Source organism: Oncorhynchus nerka, linkage group LG28, assembly GCF_034236695.1.
Source record: "Oncorhynchus nerka isolate Pitt River linkage group LG28, Oner_Uvic_2.0, whole genome shotgun sequence".
NCBI classification, from domain to species: domain Eukaryota; kingdom Metazoa; phylum Chordata; class Actinopteri; order Salmoniformes; family Salmonidae; genus Oncorhynchus; species Oncorhynchus nerka.
Window position 1 is genome coordinate 62,105,303 of NC_088423.1, and position 22,680 is coordinate 62,127,982.

Sequence of the window (22,680 nt, forward strand, 5' to 3'; positions counted from 1 at the left end):
CCAAACATCACTGTCCAGGTGTTCCAGTTCCAAGCTTTGTAACTACTACTGCAGGACCTGAAAAATACCCACAAAAAAACCTTGTCACAGCCTGTCAAGGATCCGAAATGGCCTTTTATTAGGAATTCTATTTCAAGTCCCGGGCCAGCAGCATGAGAGAACATGGCAAAAATAATGTGGCCTCTGCTTTGAAAGCATCAAAAGACAGTCTGTGGAATAGACCACAGAGGGGAAGAGAGGGAGAGAGAGGCTACAATCCTACACGCCCTCAGATATAGTCCCACCATGATTACTTTGGAGGGGGAACGTGTGGGCCGGGTTAGGATCTGCCTCTGCCATGTTTGAACTCCATGAACCTGTTGCCACACCTCCTCTTCATCAAAACCGCTCCTTAAATCCCTAAATGGACGGGGGACAGGGGCCTGAGCGAAGGTTTAGCGAAGAGAGACTTCCAACTAAGGTGACGTTACTGTAGAACAGAACTCTACAGAAAATCCTCCACTGTACAATATGAAAAGCATAAAGAGCAATACAAGTTGGTAAGCTAGACTGACAGGGAGATATGTAAAGGTTTTCAATGACTGACAGCTACTGATGTATGTTGAAAATGATTCTAGGAAATATTGATGAACGCACAGCGGGTATGAAATGACAAGCTCATCACGGCAGTTTATTCCTTCTCGTGTTCAATTGTATAACACTTTAACGCGATGGTATTACTTGGATAACTTGGTTGACTCTTTCCGTGTGCATGGCTTGAGTCATTCACAGAGGGCTACAAAATGTGCAGGGGATTTACTGTGGAAGATTACAGAAATGTCCACACCTGGCGCACAGACGTCCTTCTTCTAAAAAGATGAACATACAGCTAGTAGTGGAGTCATGGAGCTGCATGCTTTTTCCAAACTGTTAGCAACGTAGGGAACACTTTTGTATTGTTCAGCCATGAACAGACAATGGCCGGGGCTTCTCTCCTTGTTAAATTGACGCGTGTACCGTAGCAAGGCTTACAGTAACGGTATTTCAACCCTGGATCTTCTCCCCTGCTGACACAGTCCTATGCTCTGAGGTGGAGCATTTCTAAAGGTCACTCTGAATTCAGGTGAGTATGGCCCTTCTCCTTCCTAGGGTGATTATGGAGACAGTCCAGTGGTTAGAACTCAAATGATTCATAGATTTAATGTGTGTGTGGGGGGGGTTAATGGGCGAGCATGGCCTCTGCAATCAACCCTACCGCCTCAGTAATAATTCAGCAGGGCAAAATCAGTATGGCCTCTGTGAGGAGTGTGCAGTTTTATTGTGTTACAGCGTTCATGTCCAGACACAGATTCAGCCCACGGTTTCGCAGCCTTTATTTTTGTGTCCTGGACCTGGGGCACTCCGGTATGATTATTACTACACTATTTCAGCCTGTCAAAACAGCACCCGCCAGAAACCACTTGAAAACAGACGGGTTCACAGTAAATTACCTGGTGTGCATTCACTGTTATAACCCCCCTAAAGCGCATCCATACAGCTCAACCCCCCCCCCATCAAGCTCGTGCCTCATCCTTTATCTAGTGCTCTAAAATGATCTCCGACAGAAATTCAAATTAGAAGCTGTGAGCAGCAGCTGCTTCTCTTACCTGGGTCCCGGTGAGGGGGGAGGAGACGAGGAGGAGGACGGGAAGGCAAACTTGCTCGACGCCTCTGGGAATTCACCAGAAGAATCAACCAGATCAGGCATCCCTGGTGAGGTGCTCACCGTCTCCGTGACGACCAGCTCAGGGTCCAGGATAAAGAGCTCGTCTTGGGATATCTCGGTCACATAGTTTAGGTGTTCCTGTTATGGAGAGAGAAACCAGAACTACTTATGTACAGATTGTAATGGTCACTGAAAATGTTACTTATTGTTTATTTTGCTTTTGTTATAGGTGTTCCATTACTCTGCATAATCCATGTATTCGGTGGTGTAAAAATACTTTAAAGTACTACTTAAATAGTTTTTGGGGGTATCTGTACTTTACTTTTTATATTTTTGATTACTTTTACTCCACTATGTTCCTAAAGAAAATAATGTACTTTTTACTCCATACATTTTCTGTGAGACTCAAAAGTACTCGTTACATTTTGAATGCTTAGCAGGGAAGGACTTTGGTCCAATTCATGCACTTATCAAGAGAACATCCCTGGTCATCCCTACTGCCTCTGATCTGGAGGACTCACTAAACACACATGTACATTTGTAAATTATGTCTGAGTGTTGGAGGGGGCCCCTGTCTATCAGTAAATAAAAAATCTATTCAATTATGCCATCTGTTCTGGTTTGCTTAATATAAGAAATATCTCATTATTTATTATTAGTATATTTGAGCAATTACATTTACTTTTGATACTTAAGTATATTTAAAACGAAATACTTTTAGACTTTTACTGGGTGACTCACTTTTACTTGAGTCATTTTCTATTCAGAAAGGTATCGTTACTTTTACTCAAGTATGACAATTGGATACTTTTTCCATCACTGAATGTGTTATTATATATAATGGCACACACTCACCTGAGCACGATCAATTCTGTAAAATCGATCTGCAGTTGTGGCTAGAAGGAAAACAAGACGGGGAAAAATGAAACGTATAAAAAGTAAGAGGTTTATAGAGTAAACAATATGAACATTGGTGTGTACACACACACACACACACACACACACACACACACACACACACACACACACACACACAGTGTTCTAATGAGGCCAGAAAGGGCTGGTAACTGTGCAGGAGCTTAATCAAAGCGTTGACCTGATTACAACCAGCTCGGAAGCGCACCATGCCTTTGCCACATGTTGTTAAATGAAGGAAAAGATGGGTAACCTGCATAATGGAAAACAGAACAAGTGGGAGGATAGGGACACATAATTGGCCCAGTGACTTGGGGACATTACAAGGAGAGTCAAAGGGTTCTGGCAGTGGATGTAATTCTAGATGAGACAAAATGACAAAAGATTTACTGACCATGTCCTTAGGCAATGACCAGTGGACAAACCCTACTGCAAATCAAGTAAGTTATGATAAACCCATTGCCTTTTCAAAAGACGCATTCAGTTCGCAGGGTGTTAGGGGACTGTACCGATCATCTCACACTGTCGCCTGCCAACTAGTTTACAAACAGATTCACAGGAGACCGGATATCATCATATGTAAATAGAATTGTATGTGCACTTCAAAAGAAAATCAAACACACTCTTTAAAGACTCATGAGTATGGACTACACTGCATCTCAGGGTAAAAACTAAGACAAGGGAAGTAGCGTGTGGGGGAAAACCTCTTCAAGTACTTTCTACAGATGGTCATCTCCCGCCAGTCAGCAGAAATTCCACTAAACTAACTGTCTCACCCCTCTCCTCTCCATCCAGCCGCCAGCCCCGTACTGTTGGACTGTACCAGTAATTAAGCTTCCTCTCTACTCAAAAGATGCCAAGAAAAAGACCCCTCTGTCCTCCACAGATGCTGCAAATTCCATTTCTGCCAGCTTCACTGGGCAGAATAACCCAACTTAAATTAAAACATTTAAAAAACTATATGCTTAAGAATATCTCACAGACAAGCACTTTAAGTTTGCCCAGAAGATTAGATTAGATTAAGGTTTTTAAAGCCAGGTCTGTGTACTGCATGTTTCTCAGCTTCTCCTACATATCTGGGAAGGTGTTCATTCTTCATCCTTATCAGAATGTATCAAAAGTTATGATGTGGTTCCCCCCCCGTCGTACTAATTAAATAATCAGTCATATCAGAACGCAGCTGGAATTCACTTGCTATGCCTCTAATCAAGAATTAGCCATGCTGTTTTGATGAGAGAGAGAAAACAATTATAATTTCTCCACACGAGAACTTTACAACTGTCTTTTTTTGGACTGAGCTTTAAGATCTGGGCTGTTTTATTACCAGTGAATAGAAGCTCATCTGTCCTGATTTCAATGGAGCAGCTATGGGATTTAATTAAGCTTTGAAAAGCTTGAGAACATTTTGGGCTGTAGATTCTAAATCCCTCCTTTCTCTACCAACTATCACTAGTTAGTAAGTGAATTAACTTAGCATTCAAACAATGAACGCCTTCAGAGATCAGCTATCATATCAGTCCAGTGTGAGGAGATGGAAGATTTTGAGTTTCACTGCTGGTGGAGTGACTGATGAGCAACAAGAGTACATCATATATGTAAACTGTGTCATGTTTAGCAATGCATAGCTTTTCCTAGCAATGCACATAACATGTAATACATTATACTGCAAAATGCATTTTTTCTCCTCATGGGAACTGTGGACTGTCAGTGGAATAAACACAATGGCTTGATAAAACTCAACAAGAAAAGTGTTGGATATACGTAAAAGGGCCATGGATTCACAAGACATGCAGAATCACTGACAACTGTTACGCTACGACAGATTATTGACAGAATGATGATAAACTGTATTCTTAGGAATATCTCACAGGCAAGCATTGAAGTCTGCCCAGAAGATTCCCTTTTCTGCTATGCAACAGAGCAGAAACATTCAAAGTAAATCAGTGACAGTATTATTGAATTGATTTCTGTATCTTTGCACGAGAGCTGTTGATCTACATTAATGTTAATGTGGAGCTCGGCTAAATTGAATTGGCAGAGCCTAATTCACACAGAAACACAGCACAGCTGCGTTCAATTATGTTCTGTAGGTTGATCTACCTAGCTTCAGTTCTTCAAAACAATAACTGAAAACAAATGTTAAAATTATCCTCAAAACCTGCGTTTTGAACATGAACTCAATCTATGCTGTGCATATTTGCTTGTAATGTAAATGTGAATCTTTATCCTGCAGAAGAAATGCATTGACGCACCAATCGTAAGGTCATAAAACAGCACTGTTCTATCATATTAAGTCTACCTTGACAAAACATGAAATTCTGTGGTGAATGAACCAAGAAAACAGTGACCTGTAAGAGACGGGAGGCTCCCACTTGCAATGATCAGATTATGTCAAGCGCTCCCTCTTATAACGCCGAAGATAGACGGGGGACTAAAAAGAGGAGGCACAAGAGGAATACTTCACTATAGAAAGTGTAAGGAATCAATAGCTGCGCTCCTTATAAGAAGTGGTACTTACAGTCCAAGAAGCACCACTTCGGCGAAAGCTTCTGCGAGGAAAGGGTCTTTGATTTAGCTCCATCATCCTCCTGAGAAAGAAATGGGACCAATGAGATTAGTTCCACAACAGCCTGCTCTATAGACTAAACATAAATGAGACTGGAAGGCCTTGACTCTGTTTTGTCCAACTTACTGGTCCAGTGAAAAAAAACAGAGGACTCAAATAATAAAAACCTTTTCTGCTGGATGTAGGGCAAGATTTACAGGCCCTGAGTCTTGTGTTCAGACAGGCTTTTTGAAATGAAAAGTACTTTTCTGGGCAGTGAGTTCACTGAAAGGGTCCAGCATATTAACCCCTCCCCTACTCTTTCATATAGAGTTCCATGAGTTTAAGAGGGCAGGTGTTTTCCCTCCTCAGTCACAGAATCCTTGGTCCGAAGACCAACAATTCCTTCCTTGGTCACTGTTCTGTGCATTGGCTGAACTGTACTTAACCCAAGCTTTTCTAAAAAAGTTACCATAGTCGAGTGACCTTGTGCAATGAGATACATTGACATAATCCTCTTCAGAACTTGATCTTGAAGGTAAGTGAATGTTTAGAGGAAAATGGGCTGAGGCAAGCCACAAAAGGGCTTTTGTCTATTCAATGTTCAGACTTAAAGAGGCCTGTTGGAATGTGACGACAACAACAGAAGTCTTTTCTAGGGCCATGCCTTGGACAAGAAAACTCCAGGCCCGTGTTGCAGTTATAGGCTAAAACTAGGGCTGAGAGTTTTTCCTGATCAGTTGAACTGTGGTCAGGAAAACCGACTACTGATTTCCCATCTAAAGGTAAACTTGACCAGTCCATCTAACTTCCAAGGGGAACCGGAGGATAGCAGTGTACAGAATGTTACGACACATGCACTGAGGAAGTACGCTGAAAGATCATGCTTAGCATAGAGCACAAATACTGGATACCACCTACAAGAAAAACACACACCCACACAAACAAACAAAGACAATCGTGGACACAAGGTATCCAATCTAAGGAACACCAGACTTTTCATGGTCTCGAACAGGGAACCCAAAACATGCAACCACCAAACGAGACCGTATCAACTAGTCCACTAACTGGTCTAGGTTGTAGTGCTCTCTTATATTTCAGCAAAAGTATTACTAACTGCAATAACATAGCCAAAGCAACCAGAACTTCAGCAGTTTCTTAAACATTGGATTGCTTGCTGCGTACAAAAATCACAGGCAAACATATTCCTGATTACGATGTCTCTCATGCACACAGAAAGGGAGAGAGAGTAAACACTCACAATCACAACACATGTACAAACACATCTAAAACATGCCTAGGGGCACCGAGGAACAAGGAGAAAAACTCTTCCCAGAGGGACAAATTTGGGTTGGTTTGCATAGGGGAACAGGGCCACTACAGATAGACAAGAGGGGAAAAAGGGTCTCCCGAGTACTATTATTCAGCTATTCCCACTATGCAGACGGTTTTGCTAAGCTGTGAATAGGGATCTAAAGGAGGGCCAGGGTAGCTGGGAGGAGTGTGTGGTTATCACCGGAGACGGCCAGTCGCAGCATCTACCCACAACCTCTCGCTCTCTGGGTAAGAGCGTGTGGTGAAATCACTTTGTAAAAGTGACATTTGAATATTGATGCCACACACCATTGACGGATTGCATAGCTTGTTTGTTTTTAAGCCAACAAGGACCTACAGGACGTGAGCAGTATATTATTTTCTTGGGAGCCAAAAATAAGCAAGGGAAGAGCTGATCAAAACACACAATTCCAAGTAAAACACCTAATGCAACCATGAGAAGTGTGGCTGCAGCGCTGTCTTTGTACCGTACGTGTCTGACGGTTATGCACAGGGAGGGACAGGTTTGACAAGTGTTTTCTTCGGACTTTAAGCCTACAGTACGTATCACGTACTCAAACAGTGTGTTCTCATAGAAAATAACATGGTGATGATAAAAGGCCTCATCCTTGTTTTTTGAATTAGATTATATTTGATGGTTATTGTTTGCTCCGTCTGTTTGTTTCCGTCTGTGTTTGCTCCGTCTGTGAAAGTCGCTCCGGATAAGAGTGTCTGCTAAATGACTAAAATGTCCATGTAAAATGTAATCTGTGATCTGAAAAGTCGTTTTTTAATTAGGGGAATGTTTCCTTTTCAGACTTGTTCCTTTCCATGCCACAGACTCCCATGCCCTGTCTCGTTTTACCAACCTGGAGCACCAGTCGTTTGAAGGAGGGATGAATGGAGATGAAGTCCTGTGGAATAGCCCCAAAAACACTGTAATCCCGCAAATGGAGACTCTCCTTCCTGTCTAATGCCCCTACCCAAAATAAATCACCACATGCGGATAGGAAAATAAGCATTTCGTCTCGAAGCTACTATAATGACTGGTTTTGGATTGCAGAAAATGGGTTGAATGTAGTGGGAGAAGCATCCCCCCTCAATTTATGCAGTCTTGTTGTGTGCTATGAGTACTACTTTATTGTTTGGTGATCATATGTTTTTGAGAGTAACATATAATGAACGTGGATGATTACACATATTACGGATGCAATTACCATTCTGCAACAGTATTTTAGTTATCAAGCCTCCATTAGTAACAGATAAAACCTAAATATAATTTCAGCCTTTTCTTACGACGTGAGCTGATGAAAACAGCAACAAATGAGGGACAGCCGTTGAGGGATTGTAGTTAAAAATAAGGAGGAATATAATAATCAAATGATTGCAAAGAGGTGGTGCCGCTAATCGGCAACAAATTTCATGCACTATTTATTTCAATGGGTTTTGAGCCAAAAGGGACAGCGAGGTAGCTAGAGGGGCAAGGATGTCATTTTCTGGCAGAATCACAGTCTCCTCCATTCACAAACAACCACACATGCAATCCTTTCCCATCCTAAAGACAGGTTTGGGCTTGTCTGTCCAGATGAGCCACCGTAGACCAGCCTGCGAGTAATTGCCCTCGACATCAGCAAGTTCCTTCCTCCTCTTCTAACCTACTCTCTTCCTTCATCTCTTGCACTCTCACAACTTCATCAGAATGATTTCCCACATCCTCTTATGGTATTAGCCCAGTCCTACCCCCTTTTGTCTTCTTCTACTCTCTGCCTGTATTGTTCTCCATTACAGACATTTCTGAGTCCTCCCAGCTCTTTTGTCTTTATGTTCTCTGCCGCTCATCTCCTCATCATGCTCTTCCACCCCCCCGCTTGGTCTTTCCTGTCATTCATCAGCTTTACCCCTCTCCTTTACCCAGAGTTCCATCTACCTCATCAACCCAGACTCTCTCCTCTGTCCCCTTCTCGCTGCCCCCCCCCTCCTTAATTTCTCACCTCTTGGAGCCTCTCGATGTGGGAGCGACATGTTTCCAGGTCACTGTCACCCGGGACAACGATAAGTCCCAGTGGGATAGCTGTGGGGAGATATGAGAGACAACATGCTGTTAAACACTGCTGCAGGCGCCCAGGGATCGAGCCATGAAAAACCATTCTACAGCTAGGTCCACAGGTAGCTCATAGACACAAGCTACAAGAGACGGATTGTGTCCTTTTATCAACTCAAACCCAGAATGGTTTGGGGGAAGTTCCTTTTGTTGGCAATAGATCAAATATATTTTAGACTAGGGCTTCCTGGATGTGTTTCATAGAGTGCCACGCAAAGTCCAATGCACTTAGTGAATTCAAACCCCTTTGAAACGGCTGTCAAAGTAGGCGAAGTGTGTAAACCAAATAGCAATACAAAACAATAAGAGGAACAATTCTCTAAATTTGATGTCTGCAAGAGGACAAACTGTCTGGTGACATGTTTGTGATTCATTCCCATGCCCATTGATTTGTGATAAACTAGAGACAGGCAATTAGGGCTAAAGTACAACTGGGCAGCAGGTGAGAGAGCAAATACACTGTGTATCAGGGAGTGCATCAAAACCACATTATGTGATCATGAATGTCCGGGCTTTTCACAGGGCCTTCTTTAGCGGTAAGAACAGAGTGAAAGACTCGTGGACTATCAGGCTGAGATTTGTGAATTGAAAAAGTGGCTCTGAGCAGCAAGTTTTACAGGCGGAAAGAGGGAAAAGCAGGCAGATTTCTCCACCGAGGAATGTGCTGTTGCCTAGCAACCCTGGAACAGTCTGTCTCCAATTCAATTCGGCTTCTTCTTCTTCTTCTCCCCCTTCTGCTTTCCTCACTCTGCAACAGTGAGGTTGTCTAAGCTCTTTATATGTGTCAGGCAACCGAGACAACTGCCTAACGTGGTAGCAGCCGCGTGCTATATTTTGGCATCAGCGACGAGAGCATAGAGTATTAACCTCAGCTATGACAGCTAACATCATTTGTACCTCAAGACCCATGTGAAACATCGGGGGCCTAACTTGATTCAGCCAGAGAGAGTCTGAGTGTGATGTCCAGAATGAAGCTAAACTATGTGCCAATTGAATGACAGAATGATTGTTCACTTTAGCCTATCAAAAACAGCCTTGGAATTCTCTTGTATGTCAGCAAGCATGAGGGTGCATTATGTACAAAGTACGTCATTGGACCACCGTATGACAGTTTCATATGACATTGAATTTATTTCTAGACTCAGTTAAAGTGTACTTCGGGTTTAAAAGCACATATTTTCTTTTAGTTGCATGTTCTGACATCTAGTGGTGGAAAACAAAGAGTAAACTACTTTCAGCATTCCGTGAACAGAATGGTATGTACTGTTAGAAAACGGTCCTGACCTCCACCAATTATGCCTGAGAATCAAAACCTACTGGGAGATTTTCCGCCCGGTATTATAATTGCTAGCCTCGTACCTCCATTCAGGAACTTCTGCGAGTTTACATTCTGTTTCACTACATGAATTCCACAGCGGTCATCGGAATGGTAATACGAGGCTATATAATTGCAAGAGTTCAGTAAGAACTGAATACATTCATCATACTTTCTTATGTCACATACTTCTTTGGAGATATCCAACAACAAGGTCGGTCCACAGCAGCTGGGTTTTGTGCCATTAGAGACAATAAAACAGCCCCAAACAGCGTCACTTGCATATCAGAGTTACATAACTTGGGGCCAGTTAATTGATGCGGATGTGTTTGAAGAGGATTATCATATACAACTTCAGTACCGCCTAACTTCCTGAACAACAGCCTTCAAAAGTCTAGTCCAAACAAATGCTGCCCACAGTTTTTTTTATTTTTAAGACAAAACAAACAAACTTTGTTTTAAGAAGGAAAGACCTAACAAACAGTCTGAGACAGTGTCTGGAATAGTTAGGTTTGTGCATGAGGATGCGAATGTGAGAACAATTAAGAGTGGGGGGGGCTCTAGCTGTGCTATGGAGGTGATTACTGCGTCGGCCCCTGGGCATCCATTAGAGACAGTAATGGGTAGCTACCTCATTATCGCCTCACAGTCATTACTAGCCAAAGTCACATGCAGGGAGGCCCACACTGATAAACTCATAGCAATTGAGCGGCCTGACGGGGATGGGAGGAGGGTTTCAAGGTGGACGGATAGCAAAACCTGGAGCCAACACCCGCCTCCCCCTCCAGGAGGAGCCAGGAAGGGAGAAAATGAAAGAGTTCCATCTCTGTGGGGTTTCTGCTAAGTACCATATAAATCAAAAGGGACTTCCTTTTCCTTTGTATTTAGCGAGGCTAGTTGATGGCGGCATCCTTAAAAGGGGCGAACAAGAGCCTGGTGTGTCTTTCCAAATTAAATATATTTGTGCTAACCTACGTTTGACAGTGACAGAGTCTATGCAGTCGCTGTGTAGATTTAGAGTCCATTTCACTAACGAGAAGTGATAAACACTCTTGCTGACAGTTCACCAAGGGGCGGATTGAGACTCAGGAAATGGATGCCTTTCCTACGCACTTCTCAGTAGTTGCTATTCAGACTTACTTTATGCAGGTGCGTAAACTGGCTTTGCAGGCGTGGTTCCCTTGCGCGCGCTCAATACATTTCTGCTGAAAACCCTCCCACATGCTGGCCAACAGATTTTCTCGTAGAGTTTTCCTTCAATAGGCTTTTCAGCACATCAATCTTAAAGCCATCCCTTTAAATACGGTGTACCTTTAAGTTCTAATTTTGTCAGACTTACTAGAATATAAATATATGCATATTCATCTCTGTTTCAGCAGATTATTTAGGTTTAGGAAAGTATTTATGAATCCTAAAAAACAGGATTGGAGAGCCTTTGCGCATGAAAGAAAGAAAACGCTGGTTTGATTAATTCTGAACATTGCCAGATTTAGTAATTTAACCCATTGTGATGTTGGAAGATTAGTGTTCATAGAATTATAATAGGGAGAATAGTGTAGGATATACCCTTGTCTATTGCCCTCACTAACTATGGAACTGTGTGATGACACAGCCAAGTATTGCGCCACGTGTCGGGTTCAAACTGTTATGGCTTGGTCTGCGATCCGCTCCATAACGATTTAATTAGCATACTTTTCTTTTTTTTACATGATCAAATGTTACTAATGATCCTCTGTAACAACCAACATGGCTGTGACATCATTTACAGAGGAAGCAGATGAAAGTAAACGAAACAACGTAAATAAATGGAATGATAATGTAGGCCCTACCAACTGAAGGGAACTATTTGGCAGTTAAAATATGTGTGGTTATCAGGTCTACTGACGGTCGATAATGATAGTGGCTAATATTTAACATGATAAATAATAGGAAATAATTAAGACACTAGCGCGTGCCCATCCCTGCACGTTAAAAGGCAGTACAATTACAATTGTGCATAATGTCACAGCATTTCATAAACTTTACTGTGGGAAAGTTTCACATTTGTCTCCAGCGATTATAAGGTAAAATAGTTCTAAAACAAGTGTCATTTATATTTAAAATTCCCTTATCCAAATGGATTACTCCTTTATCTAGCGCTCATCAATTTGTCAATTACAGTGCATGGAGAATGGTATTATTTCTAGTGGGAAAAAATGAAGTAAATGCTTTTTCCACTTGGAACCGGTAGAATTATTAGGAAATTAGATCAGAATATGCTGTATCTGTTGACACACCACTGTCACACCTTAATTCATTCAATCTCCACCCCAAACAAATAGCAGGGGAATAGCATGCTTTTCTCATGCTTAAATTCAAGGTCAGAATACACGTAGAGAGAAAAGTGCATAAAAAGGGAATCGGCCCCTAAAATGGCACAAGGACACGTGTAGTATATCTTCAACTGGCTCAGGTCCCTTACAGTGCATATGGCCAGGATTTAACTCTACAAAACAAGCCTGCCATTTTGAAATTCACCTGCACGGCAATAAACACAACTAAAATGTGTAGACTACAGAGTTCTACATCACTGAAAACAGCTCTGGCTCGCAGTAACTTCCCTGCATGAAGCTGTACTCATGGGCCTGCTGCATTTCTCCTTGAACAGGCTGGTGGACACCTGAAGGATGATGGAGTTACAGTGCATTAGATAGAGATGGAATACTCACAGGCTTCTTTGAGTTTCTCCTTGTCATAATGTAGGGCCTCATAGTCATGCATGCTAATACGGTTCACCCGGATCCTTAACCTCTCCGGGAAGGGCTGCTGGCTGAGGAAGACAACAGAAGAAGCATAGCCATTTGGGTATCATCTCGCAAAAATTGGAATTACACCGAACTAAAATATAAGCGCAACAATTTCAAAGATTTTACTGAGTTATAGTTCATATAAGGAAATCAGTCAATTGAAATAAATTCATTAGGCCCTAATCTACGGATTTCACATGACTGAGAATACAGATGTGCATCTGTTGTTCACAGATACCTTTATAAAAGAAGGTATGGGCATGGGTCAGAAAACCAGTCAGCATCTGGTGTGACCACCACTTGCCTCATGCAGTGCAACACATCTCCTTTGCATAGAGTTGATCAGACTGTAGATTGTGACCTGTAGAACGTTGTCAGACTCCTCTTCAATGGCTGTGCGAAGTTGCTGGATATTGGTGGGAAATGGAACATGCTCGATGGGTGACATTTGTGTTGAGTATGCAGGCCATGGAAGAACTGGGACCTTTTCAGCTTCCAAGAATTGTGCACAGACATGGGACCGTGCATTATCAGGCTGAAACATGAGGTGATGGCGGTGGATGAATGGCACGACAATGGGCCTCAGGATCTCATCACGGTATCTCTGTGCATTCAAATGACCATCGATAAAAAGCAATTGTGTTCGTTGTCCGTGGCTGATACCTTCCCATACCATAACCCTACCGTCACCATGGGGCACTCTGTTCACAACGTTGACATCAGCAAACCGTTCGCCCACACAACGCCATACATGCTACGCTGTCTACCATCTGCCCGGTTCAGTTAAAATCTGCGATTCATCTGTGAATTGCACACTTCTCCAGCATGCCAGTGGCCATTGAAGGTGAGAATTTGCCCACTGAAGTGGGTTACAACACCAAATTGCAGTCAGGTCAAGACCCTGGTGAAGACGACGAGCTTGTAGATGAGATTCTCTGAGGCGGATTCTAAAAGTTTGTGTTGCAATTATTTGTTTCTGGGAACCCACAGTTTCATCAGCTGTCCGGGTGGCTGGTCTCAGACGATCCCGCAGATGAAGAAGCCATATGTGGAGGTCCTGGGCTGGCGTGGTTACACGTGGTCTGCGGTGTTGAGGCCAGTTGGACTTACTGCCAAATTCTCTAAAATCACATTGGAGGAGGCTTATGGTGGAGGAGGCTTATGGTAGAGAAATGAACATTAAATTATCTGGCAACAGCTCTGATGGACATTCCTGCATCAGCATGCCAAATGCACGTTCCCTCAAAACTTGACATATCTGTGGCATTGTGCTGTGTGACAAAACTGCACATTTTAGAGTGGCCTTTTATTGTCCCCAGCACAAGGTGCACTTGTGTAATGATCATGCTGTTTAATCAGCTTCTTGATATACTACACCCGGATGGATTATCTTGGCAAAGGAGAAATGCTCACTAACAGGAATATAAACAAATGTGCGCACAAATGTGTGCATAGAGTATGGCATATTTCTGGGATCTATTTCAGCTCATGAAACATGGGGCCAACAATTGACATGATGCGTTTGTATCTTTGTTCAGTGTACATATTTGTAGGAACTCTGTAGGAACTGTACATAATCAGTTACTTTCCATATTCATTTTTAACTTAGTAAACTATTTGGGAGTTGGAAACATCTCGGCTGAGAGATAAAAATAAATAAATATGGAAATAAATGAAGGTATAAGTTTAATGAAAGGCTGTCACCCGGGAAGAGCATTAACACAAGCTGATGACAGGGGATCAACCTCCAACCACAACACTCTGACAACCTGGACTCACATGCACAGCAGCCTGAGAGAAGCCAGAGGTGTTCAACGCTGCTTTCCCCCCTTCCGTTTGTCATCGTGATGGCTTCAAGGATGATTATATATTCATGAAAACAGTTGTGATCTGTGACGAATGTGACCTGTTCGCAGTGTGTGGGAGATTCAAAAACAATGTTGCGACTACAGCTTACCATTCTGTTCAAGGACAATAGACACCTGACAACAACACAAGTCGGATATGTTTCTTACTGCAGTATGTTGCAAAACAGTTGGCAGGACAACATCTAATGTTGGGGTATGATCTCAAACAATGTAATCAGTGTATAAGTGAATACAGCTGGGTCATTTGCATCTTATCATTCTTACTTTCTGTCCAAATGCCTGGTGTTTTGCTTCACAGAAGGTCGGGCCATTCTAACCAACTTTGCAAAAAGGAAGAACGGTATCACAAATAAGGTTTTGGACGACCTTCTGTAAACACAATCATTGAATTAGTCCCCCCCTCCCCCCGCCGACATTTCAATCCTGTAGACGGAGGACTCATAATTCCCCTCCGTCAGCAAGTCAACACATTGTTGCGAGACTCACATCAGAATCAGCGAAGTATGAAATTAGCAAAAACATTACAACAGGTTTGACAAAAGGTAACGCAATTACCATGAAAATAAATAGGGCGGTTCATTCTGATAATACATCTGATTTTCAGCCTGTAGACAGACAGACTGATATGACGAAGACTACTGATGGAGAGAAAAGGAAGATGGTAGCAAGGCCATGTTGACTTTGATGAATGTTTTTTTGTGTGTTTGTTTGTTTCTCCTCGTCAGCTTAGATTATTTTACATTCACAAGTCTTTGTCAGCGCTTCAACCACCCTTGCAAATGAATCCCACAGGCGTCGAGGACACCTGCGTGTCACACCCGCATGCCACTTAAAAATCACACAGCAAGAAATTGAAGAGCGACCTTCGGCTCGGTTGAGGACACTTGTGGAATGCATTACAATAACTTCCAACTCCACAAGAACCGTTATGACAACAGAGGCAACCTGCCGACAGCGCAAAAGACTAAACAAAGTACACGATCGAAAGTCTCCATAGCGGATTGATGTTCAGGATTCTGACTGGAACCTGGACTGTATTACTCACTCATTGAGCAGCGGAATAGATGTCCTCCTCTTGGCCTTCTGCACCATGTTCGCTTGGTTCCTCAGGGAGATACGGATGGTGGAGGGGGCTAGCTTGCACGGCTCCCCATCTACCTGCATGGGGATGGACTTGTAGGTGGTGAGGGTCACCTCTCTGCACTGGTTCAGCCGCTCACCATGACCTCCGACCTGCAGCGTGGCCTACAGCACCAGGGAGGACGAGACGATCATCCATCAGAGCAAGGTCACGACTAGGACAAAAAGAAACTGACTCATCCATTTAATTAAATCTACTTATGTTTCTAACACACAGACAATTTCAAGTTGATAGGTGAATACCAGAGAGGTCATGGTGAAGCCGATAACTTCAATGCAGCCATCGTCGTGCCGTTGTGGCTCAAAGTCATGGTGCTCGCTTGGGTTGCCCCATGGCATGGTACCAGCACAGTATCTGGTACACACATACACACATGGTTAGGTGCCTAACTTAGCCTACAGCCTCCATTACGACAGTGACAAAATTGTAACATGTCATATATAACATTGAGGCTGCTAACCTGGGAATGTTGAGGAACACCAGGCACTGCAGCTTCAGATCCTGAACCTTTGAGGTGAGGTCGGTGCCGTCGCACTACCGAGAGGAAACCGACAGACAGACAGACAGACAGACATTACAGTACACATACGCACTCAGATCATTCCCGGAAGAGCTCTCACATGGCCTTATAAAATGTACCCTTTGAAAGGTGCCACATTCTGACTGACTGACAGTGAAGAACACATCTGTCACTCTAATGAGATGTGATCCCTACAACCTACCTAATATACAAGCTCAGAATGGAGTCTCGGCTCTCAAACTGGGGTCAATTTTATTTCTGCACTAACTACTTTTACTATGAAGGGTGAAATTCCTGTTAACGGATTTAGATTTGAACTTGAACCCGTTGTGGAATGACGTCACACAATCTGAGCTGCAGCCAAGGTCCGTGTAATGGTCAGTTGAACTCACCACGACCTTGATGTGTTTGGCTAGGTCTTTGGAGCTGCCCATGAGGAAGTCCGAGAAGGCCGTCTGGTTAGAAGGAGCAACAGAGAATCAAGCTTGTAGATTATCAATAGAAAACATTGACACAACTAAAGCTATGGCCACAAATACAACAATTACTATCACTACAAAATGGTAAAAGTGATGATAATGGTGAGAGAATAGGATTTCTCCTGTTTAGATAACACAACTGTACCCACTCCTGCATAGAACATCTTGTTCCGAAAGCGGCTGTTGAATTTCTCCGGGTTGGCCTCTGAGGAGCGTTGGTTATAGAAGGCATGATAGGTTGTGAGTAATTATGGCACAATGATTTGGCATACAGTAGATACACACAGCATCATTTGCTACTGTCGATGTGAGCCGTCTATGGATAGCACAGATTTATCCCCAACAATGGCATTACATGGGTAGTCAACGTTAAGAGATCGATCGGAAATACAACCTCGAGACTCGTGGAATTCTAGTGTCACGTGTGCATCGAAGCCGAGGCTGAAGTAGTTGTTGAAGACGTCGAGGGGGAGCTGCGGAAAAAGAAAACCCGTACAAAGAAATGTGTTAATCCCAGACGCGATATCACCAATACATCCGAAATCACAATGTCAAATGTTGACATTTCAACACTAAACTGGAGTATACTGCTGAGCCCAACTCCATTCTCAGTCCTACGGTCTTCAGTCACCCCAGACTACCCTCACTGCCGTAAACATAACATTTAAAAAAAAAAACATAATGTTTGAGGTCGTAGAGCAACATTGTGCTTCTAGTTGATAAACTCTCTCAACTTTTAGAACTAACTAACCATTAAATAATGGAAAGGTCACTGAGGTATTTTGGTGTGTGGCCAGCCATGACCCTATTCACAATAAACAAATGATATTGTGACATTGTACAGAGGTTAGTTCTCTGGGGCTCGATGAACTCATCACAGTCAAGACCTGATTTACGCTGTAATTACAAACACACCAGTAACACACCAGGTAAAAGAGCTAGCACTAAGTTCAAATTTGATCAAACCTCATTCCCTGCATCACGCATCCACACCATCATATGTTGACAGTCCATGTCTACAGTACAGGATCTTGGACAAGGGGGTTTGTTCACCTTGTCTGTCTGCTGCTCATCCCTCTCCTCTGCAACAGCATCCTGGTTGGGCTCCACTATTAGATTCCACCGGTCGAGCTGGACGACGTTCCCATCCTCGACATGAGACAGGATCTTAGACACCGGCTCATCTGTGTAACCCTGGAGAGGGGAGGAATAGAGAAGGAAAACACCAAGAGCATTAAACACAGTTCATTGTAGAAAGCAGCTCGTTCCTCCTGAGGGATATAAATTCTTCAAGACATTTTTCAAGAAAATAATAAGCGGCTATAGTCATGATTCTGGTGCCCTCTACAGAGTTAACTGTGCACCTGCATTGTTCAACGACTATGGAAAAGCACAGCTTTGAGGGGTATACACGAGTGTATAAAATATTAGGAACACCTGCTCTTTCCATTGACTAGGTGAATCCAGGTGAAAGCTGTGCTCCCTTATTGGTGTCACTTGTTAAATCCACTACAAAATCAGTGGAGACGAAGGGGAGGAGTTAATGAAGGATTTTTTAGCCTCGAGACAATTGAGACATGGGTTGTGTATGTGTGCCATTCAGAGGGCACATATAGACAGGTTTGAGTGTGTCAAGAACTGCAACGCTACTGTTTTTTTATTTTTATAACGCTCAACAGTTTCCGGTGTGTATCAAGAATGGTTCACCGCCCAAAGGACATCCAGCCAACTTGACACAACTGTGGAAAGCATTGAGGTGAACATGGGCCAGCATCCCTGTGGAACACTTTCGACACCTCGTAGAGTCCGTGCCCTGAGGTAATTGAGGTTGTTCTGAGGGTAAAAAGAGGGGGGGGGGGGCTGCTAACTCAATATTTAAAAAAGTGTTCCTAATATACACTCCGTGTATATGTTGTCCAGATATGGTTGAGATACTCACACCCCCCCAGTTGAGGGTTCTGGCCAGGTCGTTGCCTGTCCCCAGAGGCAGGATGGCTACTGCAGGCTGGGGGTTCAGTTGGAGCTGGTCCAGAGCAGACAGGATCCAACCCACCTACACACACACACACCATACAACAGACATATTATCAAAAACATCATGTGATGTGCCCTTCAACAACATGCCAAACATTGCTATTGTCCTTGCTTAAGGAATACATGTTTGAACAGCTTAACAAACTGCACCTGCAGCATAGTGTGTGTTGCTGTTCAATCACTTAGATAACCATCAAAGTTCAGGGCTTAGATCACTAAGATGGGGTCAAATGCCTTTAAGGGAAAACACCAGACACTGTGTGCTGTTATTTGAATGATCACAAAGTAAAGTTTGCTGCTAAAATAGTTCAGGAATGTCTGTGTATTGCTTAAAAAGATTGCTGTTGGCATTGCTGTTGTTTCTACTCACCGTGCCATCCCCTCCGCATGCCAGTATCCTCAGGTTATGCACCTTACGGTACATTTCTAACCTTGGAGAGACAGAGCAAGAGACAAAATCAACTTCTAGCTTTCTGTCACAGTCAGTCCACAGTATCAAGCCTGTTAAAGAAGGTCTCCCACACTCAGTTAAAATCGGCAGCATTCACAGTGAAGGGGATGTGTATCCATAGGAAGAACAAAAAAGAATATCAAAATAATACTTGGAATTAGAACGACTTCTTTTGGTGCAGAGAGATATATATATACACACACACCAACATATATTAGATCTAATGAGAAGGAGCTCTCTGCCAGTGAGCACAGAGTAATGGAAGAGCTCCAAGACCTATACGTATTGATGATGACATTTATTTTTAAGGGCCAGAGTCAGTAACAAGTCGGCACTTAGTACAAAGTTTGCACCTGCTATTTTTGAGAAACCTACCCATCCTTGGGTCCTCCCAGACTCAGGTCAAATACTTGGCGAGGGTTCAGGTACCACATGAATGACTGGATAATCTTGGCTCCCTGAAAATGAGTAGGAGTACAATTACTACCAGTTCCTCATCATCATAATCATCATCATAATAAAGAAGTATTTGATTAACTGACTAGTATATTATTGAGTGATCCAGACAAATGCGTGAGGTATGAGATGCCCTGACTGGACTGCTGAAAGACTCTTTAACACACAGACAGTGATTCATCTCACAGACCAGTCGGGATTACTGGGCCTGCACTGACAGCTCCAGCACAGACAGCACGTCTCTCACCTGATTCCCCCCACTCTTTGGGTTGACAAACACCAACAGCGGCTTCATGAGCTGAGAGGGAATGGGTCTAACTATGAAGGGCTTCCAGCGCGCCTCCTGCACAAAGAGGAAGGGAGAGGGGCAGAGGAAATAAAGGGATGCATTTAGAGAGGTGGAAGATGAGAGACTGATTGTACAGTGTTGCTTTCCTAAGGGGAGAACTGCTTTTACTGATGTTTTGTTATAAACTATCGCGTCAGAGTCGTGTAACATTATGCCAAATTAACTCACTAAAATGAAAATGGCATAGAGCTGACGCTGCGTGGATACTTCCTACTCTCTACGAGACATAGTATAGCCAAAGAGTATACAGTTGTCTAACACTGTGCACAGTTGAACTGATCAATACGGTCTCCATAACTGTGGTTTCTGGGGAGATCTGGGGAGTTGGGGTGGGATGGTACCTGGGACTGGTTCCGTCTGAAGCGCTTTAGAGCGCCTTGTCTTTGGAGGGCTGGCTAACCGACGCAAGGCCAGACAAGAGAGAGAATTATTTCTGTACATGCACTTGTCATGTAAATGCATTCAAGCCATGGTATTCGACATTGGATGTCGCCAGGAAGTATGTATTGACAAGCACATCCTGTGTCCCATTTTTTTGATAAGGGTCAAGACTGTCTACATCGATAATACCTCGTCATTAGTTTGACAATGCCCTTTTCGCTACCATTTAATAAGTATGTACTTCAAGTATAATATTTCAACGTAAAACCAATTGAACAGTTCACAACAGATGCGGTATAAATGGAAATGATGCCCCTCAGGCTAATCAGCAAAGGACGTTTTAGTTACGTACGTCTCCTCACATTACAAACGGTAGGAAATGCCATTTGTAATGGATGATGAACTCACCTCTACTCCCTTTTTGCTGGACTTGCGCTTAAACGAGGTCCGTTTTTTCTTTTTGCTCGACTTTAGTGAGGTCTGAAAGAATAACATGAGGATTAACTGTCACGCTGGTATTCCATTTATATAAGGAACAGCATTTGATCAACTGTAAATAATACACTGTAATTTATCAGAACTGTTGACTGCTCAAACTAACGGATGACTGCCACCCTCTGTTGGCTTCGCAGTGCAATGGCACCACAAAGTATTTGGGGAAGCATACCACTGCACGTTGTAAACTCGCATGGTGGCAGTGAATATCTGAATACTTGGAAGTGTATTGTGTGACGGTGTATTTTGTGACTGTCGGGGCAGCAGGTAGTGTAGTGGTTAGAGTGTTGGTTCAAAAAGGTCGCTGGTTCAAATACCCGGGCCAACAAGGTGAACAATCTCTGACCTTGAGCAAGGCACGTAACTTTAATTTGCTCCGGAGGCACCAACCTACTACGGCCAACACTGTAAAACAACATTTCACTGTACCTATCCAGTGCATGTGACAATATACATCTATTTATTTAAAAAAAAACATTTTATTCATAAAAAAAATAAAAAATGTACCTGAGGTCTGCGAACCCGGAGGATCCAAGTAGGGGGTACGATGACAGAGGCATGAGCACCCAGGGAGCAGGACTCCTCGATCTGCTGCAGCATGAAGCAGGACACCTTGTTGTGATACTAGAGTAGGGTGAAGGACAGAGGAAAGGACGGCAGCAGTGAGCACAACACACACCAACACACATCATTCATTTAAAACACTCAACACAGACCCTCACACAACTGTCTCACATAAACATACATACAACTTTTACAGAGGGTGAATACACCAGTGATCACACACATCCATATTCATTGTGTTGTCATTCAACACAGACACTCACACAAATGTCTCACATATGCATAAAGCATACAGACACACGTCATCATCATCCATGCAGATTGAGCCTGAAAACAGTATATACAGTTGAAGTCGGAAGTTTACATACACCTTAGCCAAATACATTTAAACTCAGTTTTTCACAATTCCTGACATTTAATCCTAGTAACAATGCCCTGTCTTTGGTCAGTTAGGATCACCACTTTATTTTAAGAATGTGAAATGTCAGAATAATAGCGGAGAGAATGATTTATTTCAGCTTTTATTTCTTTCATCAAATTCCCAGTGGGTGAGAGGTTTACATACACACAATTAGTATTTGGTAGCATTGCCTTTAAATTGCTTAACTTGGGTCAAACGTGTCGGGTAGCCTTCCACAAGCTTCCCACAATAAGTTGGGTGAATTTTGGCCCATTCCTCCTGACAGAGCTGGTGTAACTGAGTCAGGTTTGTAAGGCCTCCTTGTTCGCACACGTTTTTTCAGTTCTGCCCACAAAGTTTCAATAGGAATGAGGTACGGGCTTTGTGATGGCCACTCCAATACCTTCACTTTGTTGTCCTTAAGCCTTTTTGCCACAACTTTGGAAGTATGCTTGGGTCATTGTCCATTTGGAAGACCCATTTGCGACCAAGCTTTAACTTCCTGACTGACGTCTTGAGATGTTGCTTAAATATATCCACATACATTTCCTTCCTCATGATGCCATCTATTTTGTGAAGTGCACCAGTCCCTCCTGCAGCAAAGCACCCCCACAACATGATGCTGCCACCCCTGTGCTTCACAATGTTCTTCGGCTTGCAAGCCTCCCCTTTCTCCTCCAAACATAATGATGGTCATTATGGCCAAACAGTTCTATTTTTGTTTCATCAGACCAGAGGACATTTCTCCAAAAAGTACAATATTTGTCGCCATGTGCAGTTGCAAACCGTAGTCTGGCTTTTTTAAGGCGGTTTTGGAGCAGTGGCTTCTTCCTTGCTGAGCGGCTTTTCGGGTTATCTCGATATAGACTCGTTTTACTGTGG

At 43.0% G+C, this 22,680-nt stretch overlaps 1 protein-coding gene across 12 annotated transcripts in view; it reads right to left on the reverse strand.

Moving 5' to 3' along the window:
• Positions 1-22,680, reverse strand: part of LOC115113490 (diacylglycerol kinase zeta) — a 142,255-nt gene that overhangs the window by 22,620 nt on the left and 96,955 nt on the right. For 10 of the 12 annotated variants that reach the window (XM_029641234.2, XM_029641236.2, XM_029641239.2 and 7 more), the window contains 19 exons: positions 21,342-21,458; positions 20,748-20,819; positions 19,857-19,952; positions 19,529-19,611; positions 19,073-19,133; positions 18,608-18,721; positions 17,722-17,862; positions 17,063-17,141; positions 16,818-16,873; positions 16,582-16,644; positions 16,130-16,203; positions 15,912-16,023; positions 15,574-15,773; positions 12,583-12,683; positions 8,450-8,529; positions 7,328-7,372; positions 5,118-5,187; positions 2,540-2,580; positions 1,626-1,822 (listed from right to left, as the gene is read on the reverse strand). In XM_029641234.2, coding sequence (XP_029497094.1) covers positions 1,626-1,822; positions 2,540-2,580; positions 5,118-5,187; positions 7,328-7,372; positions 8,450-8,529; positions 12,583-12,683; positions 15,574-15,773; positions 15,912-16,023; positions 16,130-16,203; positions 16,582-16,644; positions 16,818-16,873; positions 17,063-17,141; positions 17,722-17,862; positions 18,608-18,721; positions 19,073-19,133; positions 19,529-19,611; positions 19,857-19,952; positions 20,748-20,819; positions 21,342-21,458 — 1,802 coding nt within the window. The remainder of the gene's footprint in view (positions 1-1,625; positions 1,823-2,539; positions 2,581-5,117; positions 5,188-7,327; positions 7,373-8,449; positions 8,530-12,582; positions 12,684-15,573; positions 15,774-15,911; positions 16,024-16,129; positions 16,204-16,581; positions 16,645-16,817; positions 16,874-17,062; positions 17,142-17,721; positions 17,863-18,607; positions 18,722-19,072; positions 19,134-19,528; positions 19,612-19,856; positions 19,953-20,747; positions 20,820-21,341; positions 21,459-22,680) is intronic. The other 2 variants (XM_029641228.2, XM_029641232.2) reach the window with 1 other exon arrangement.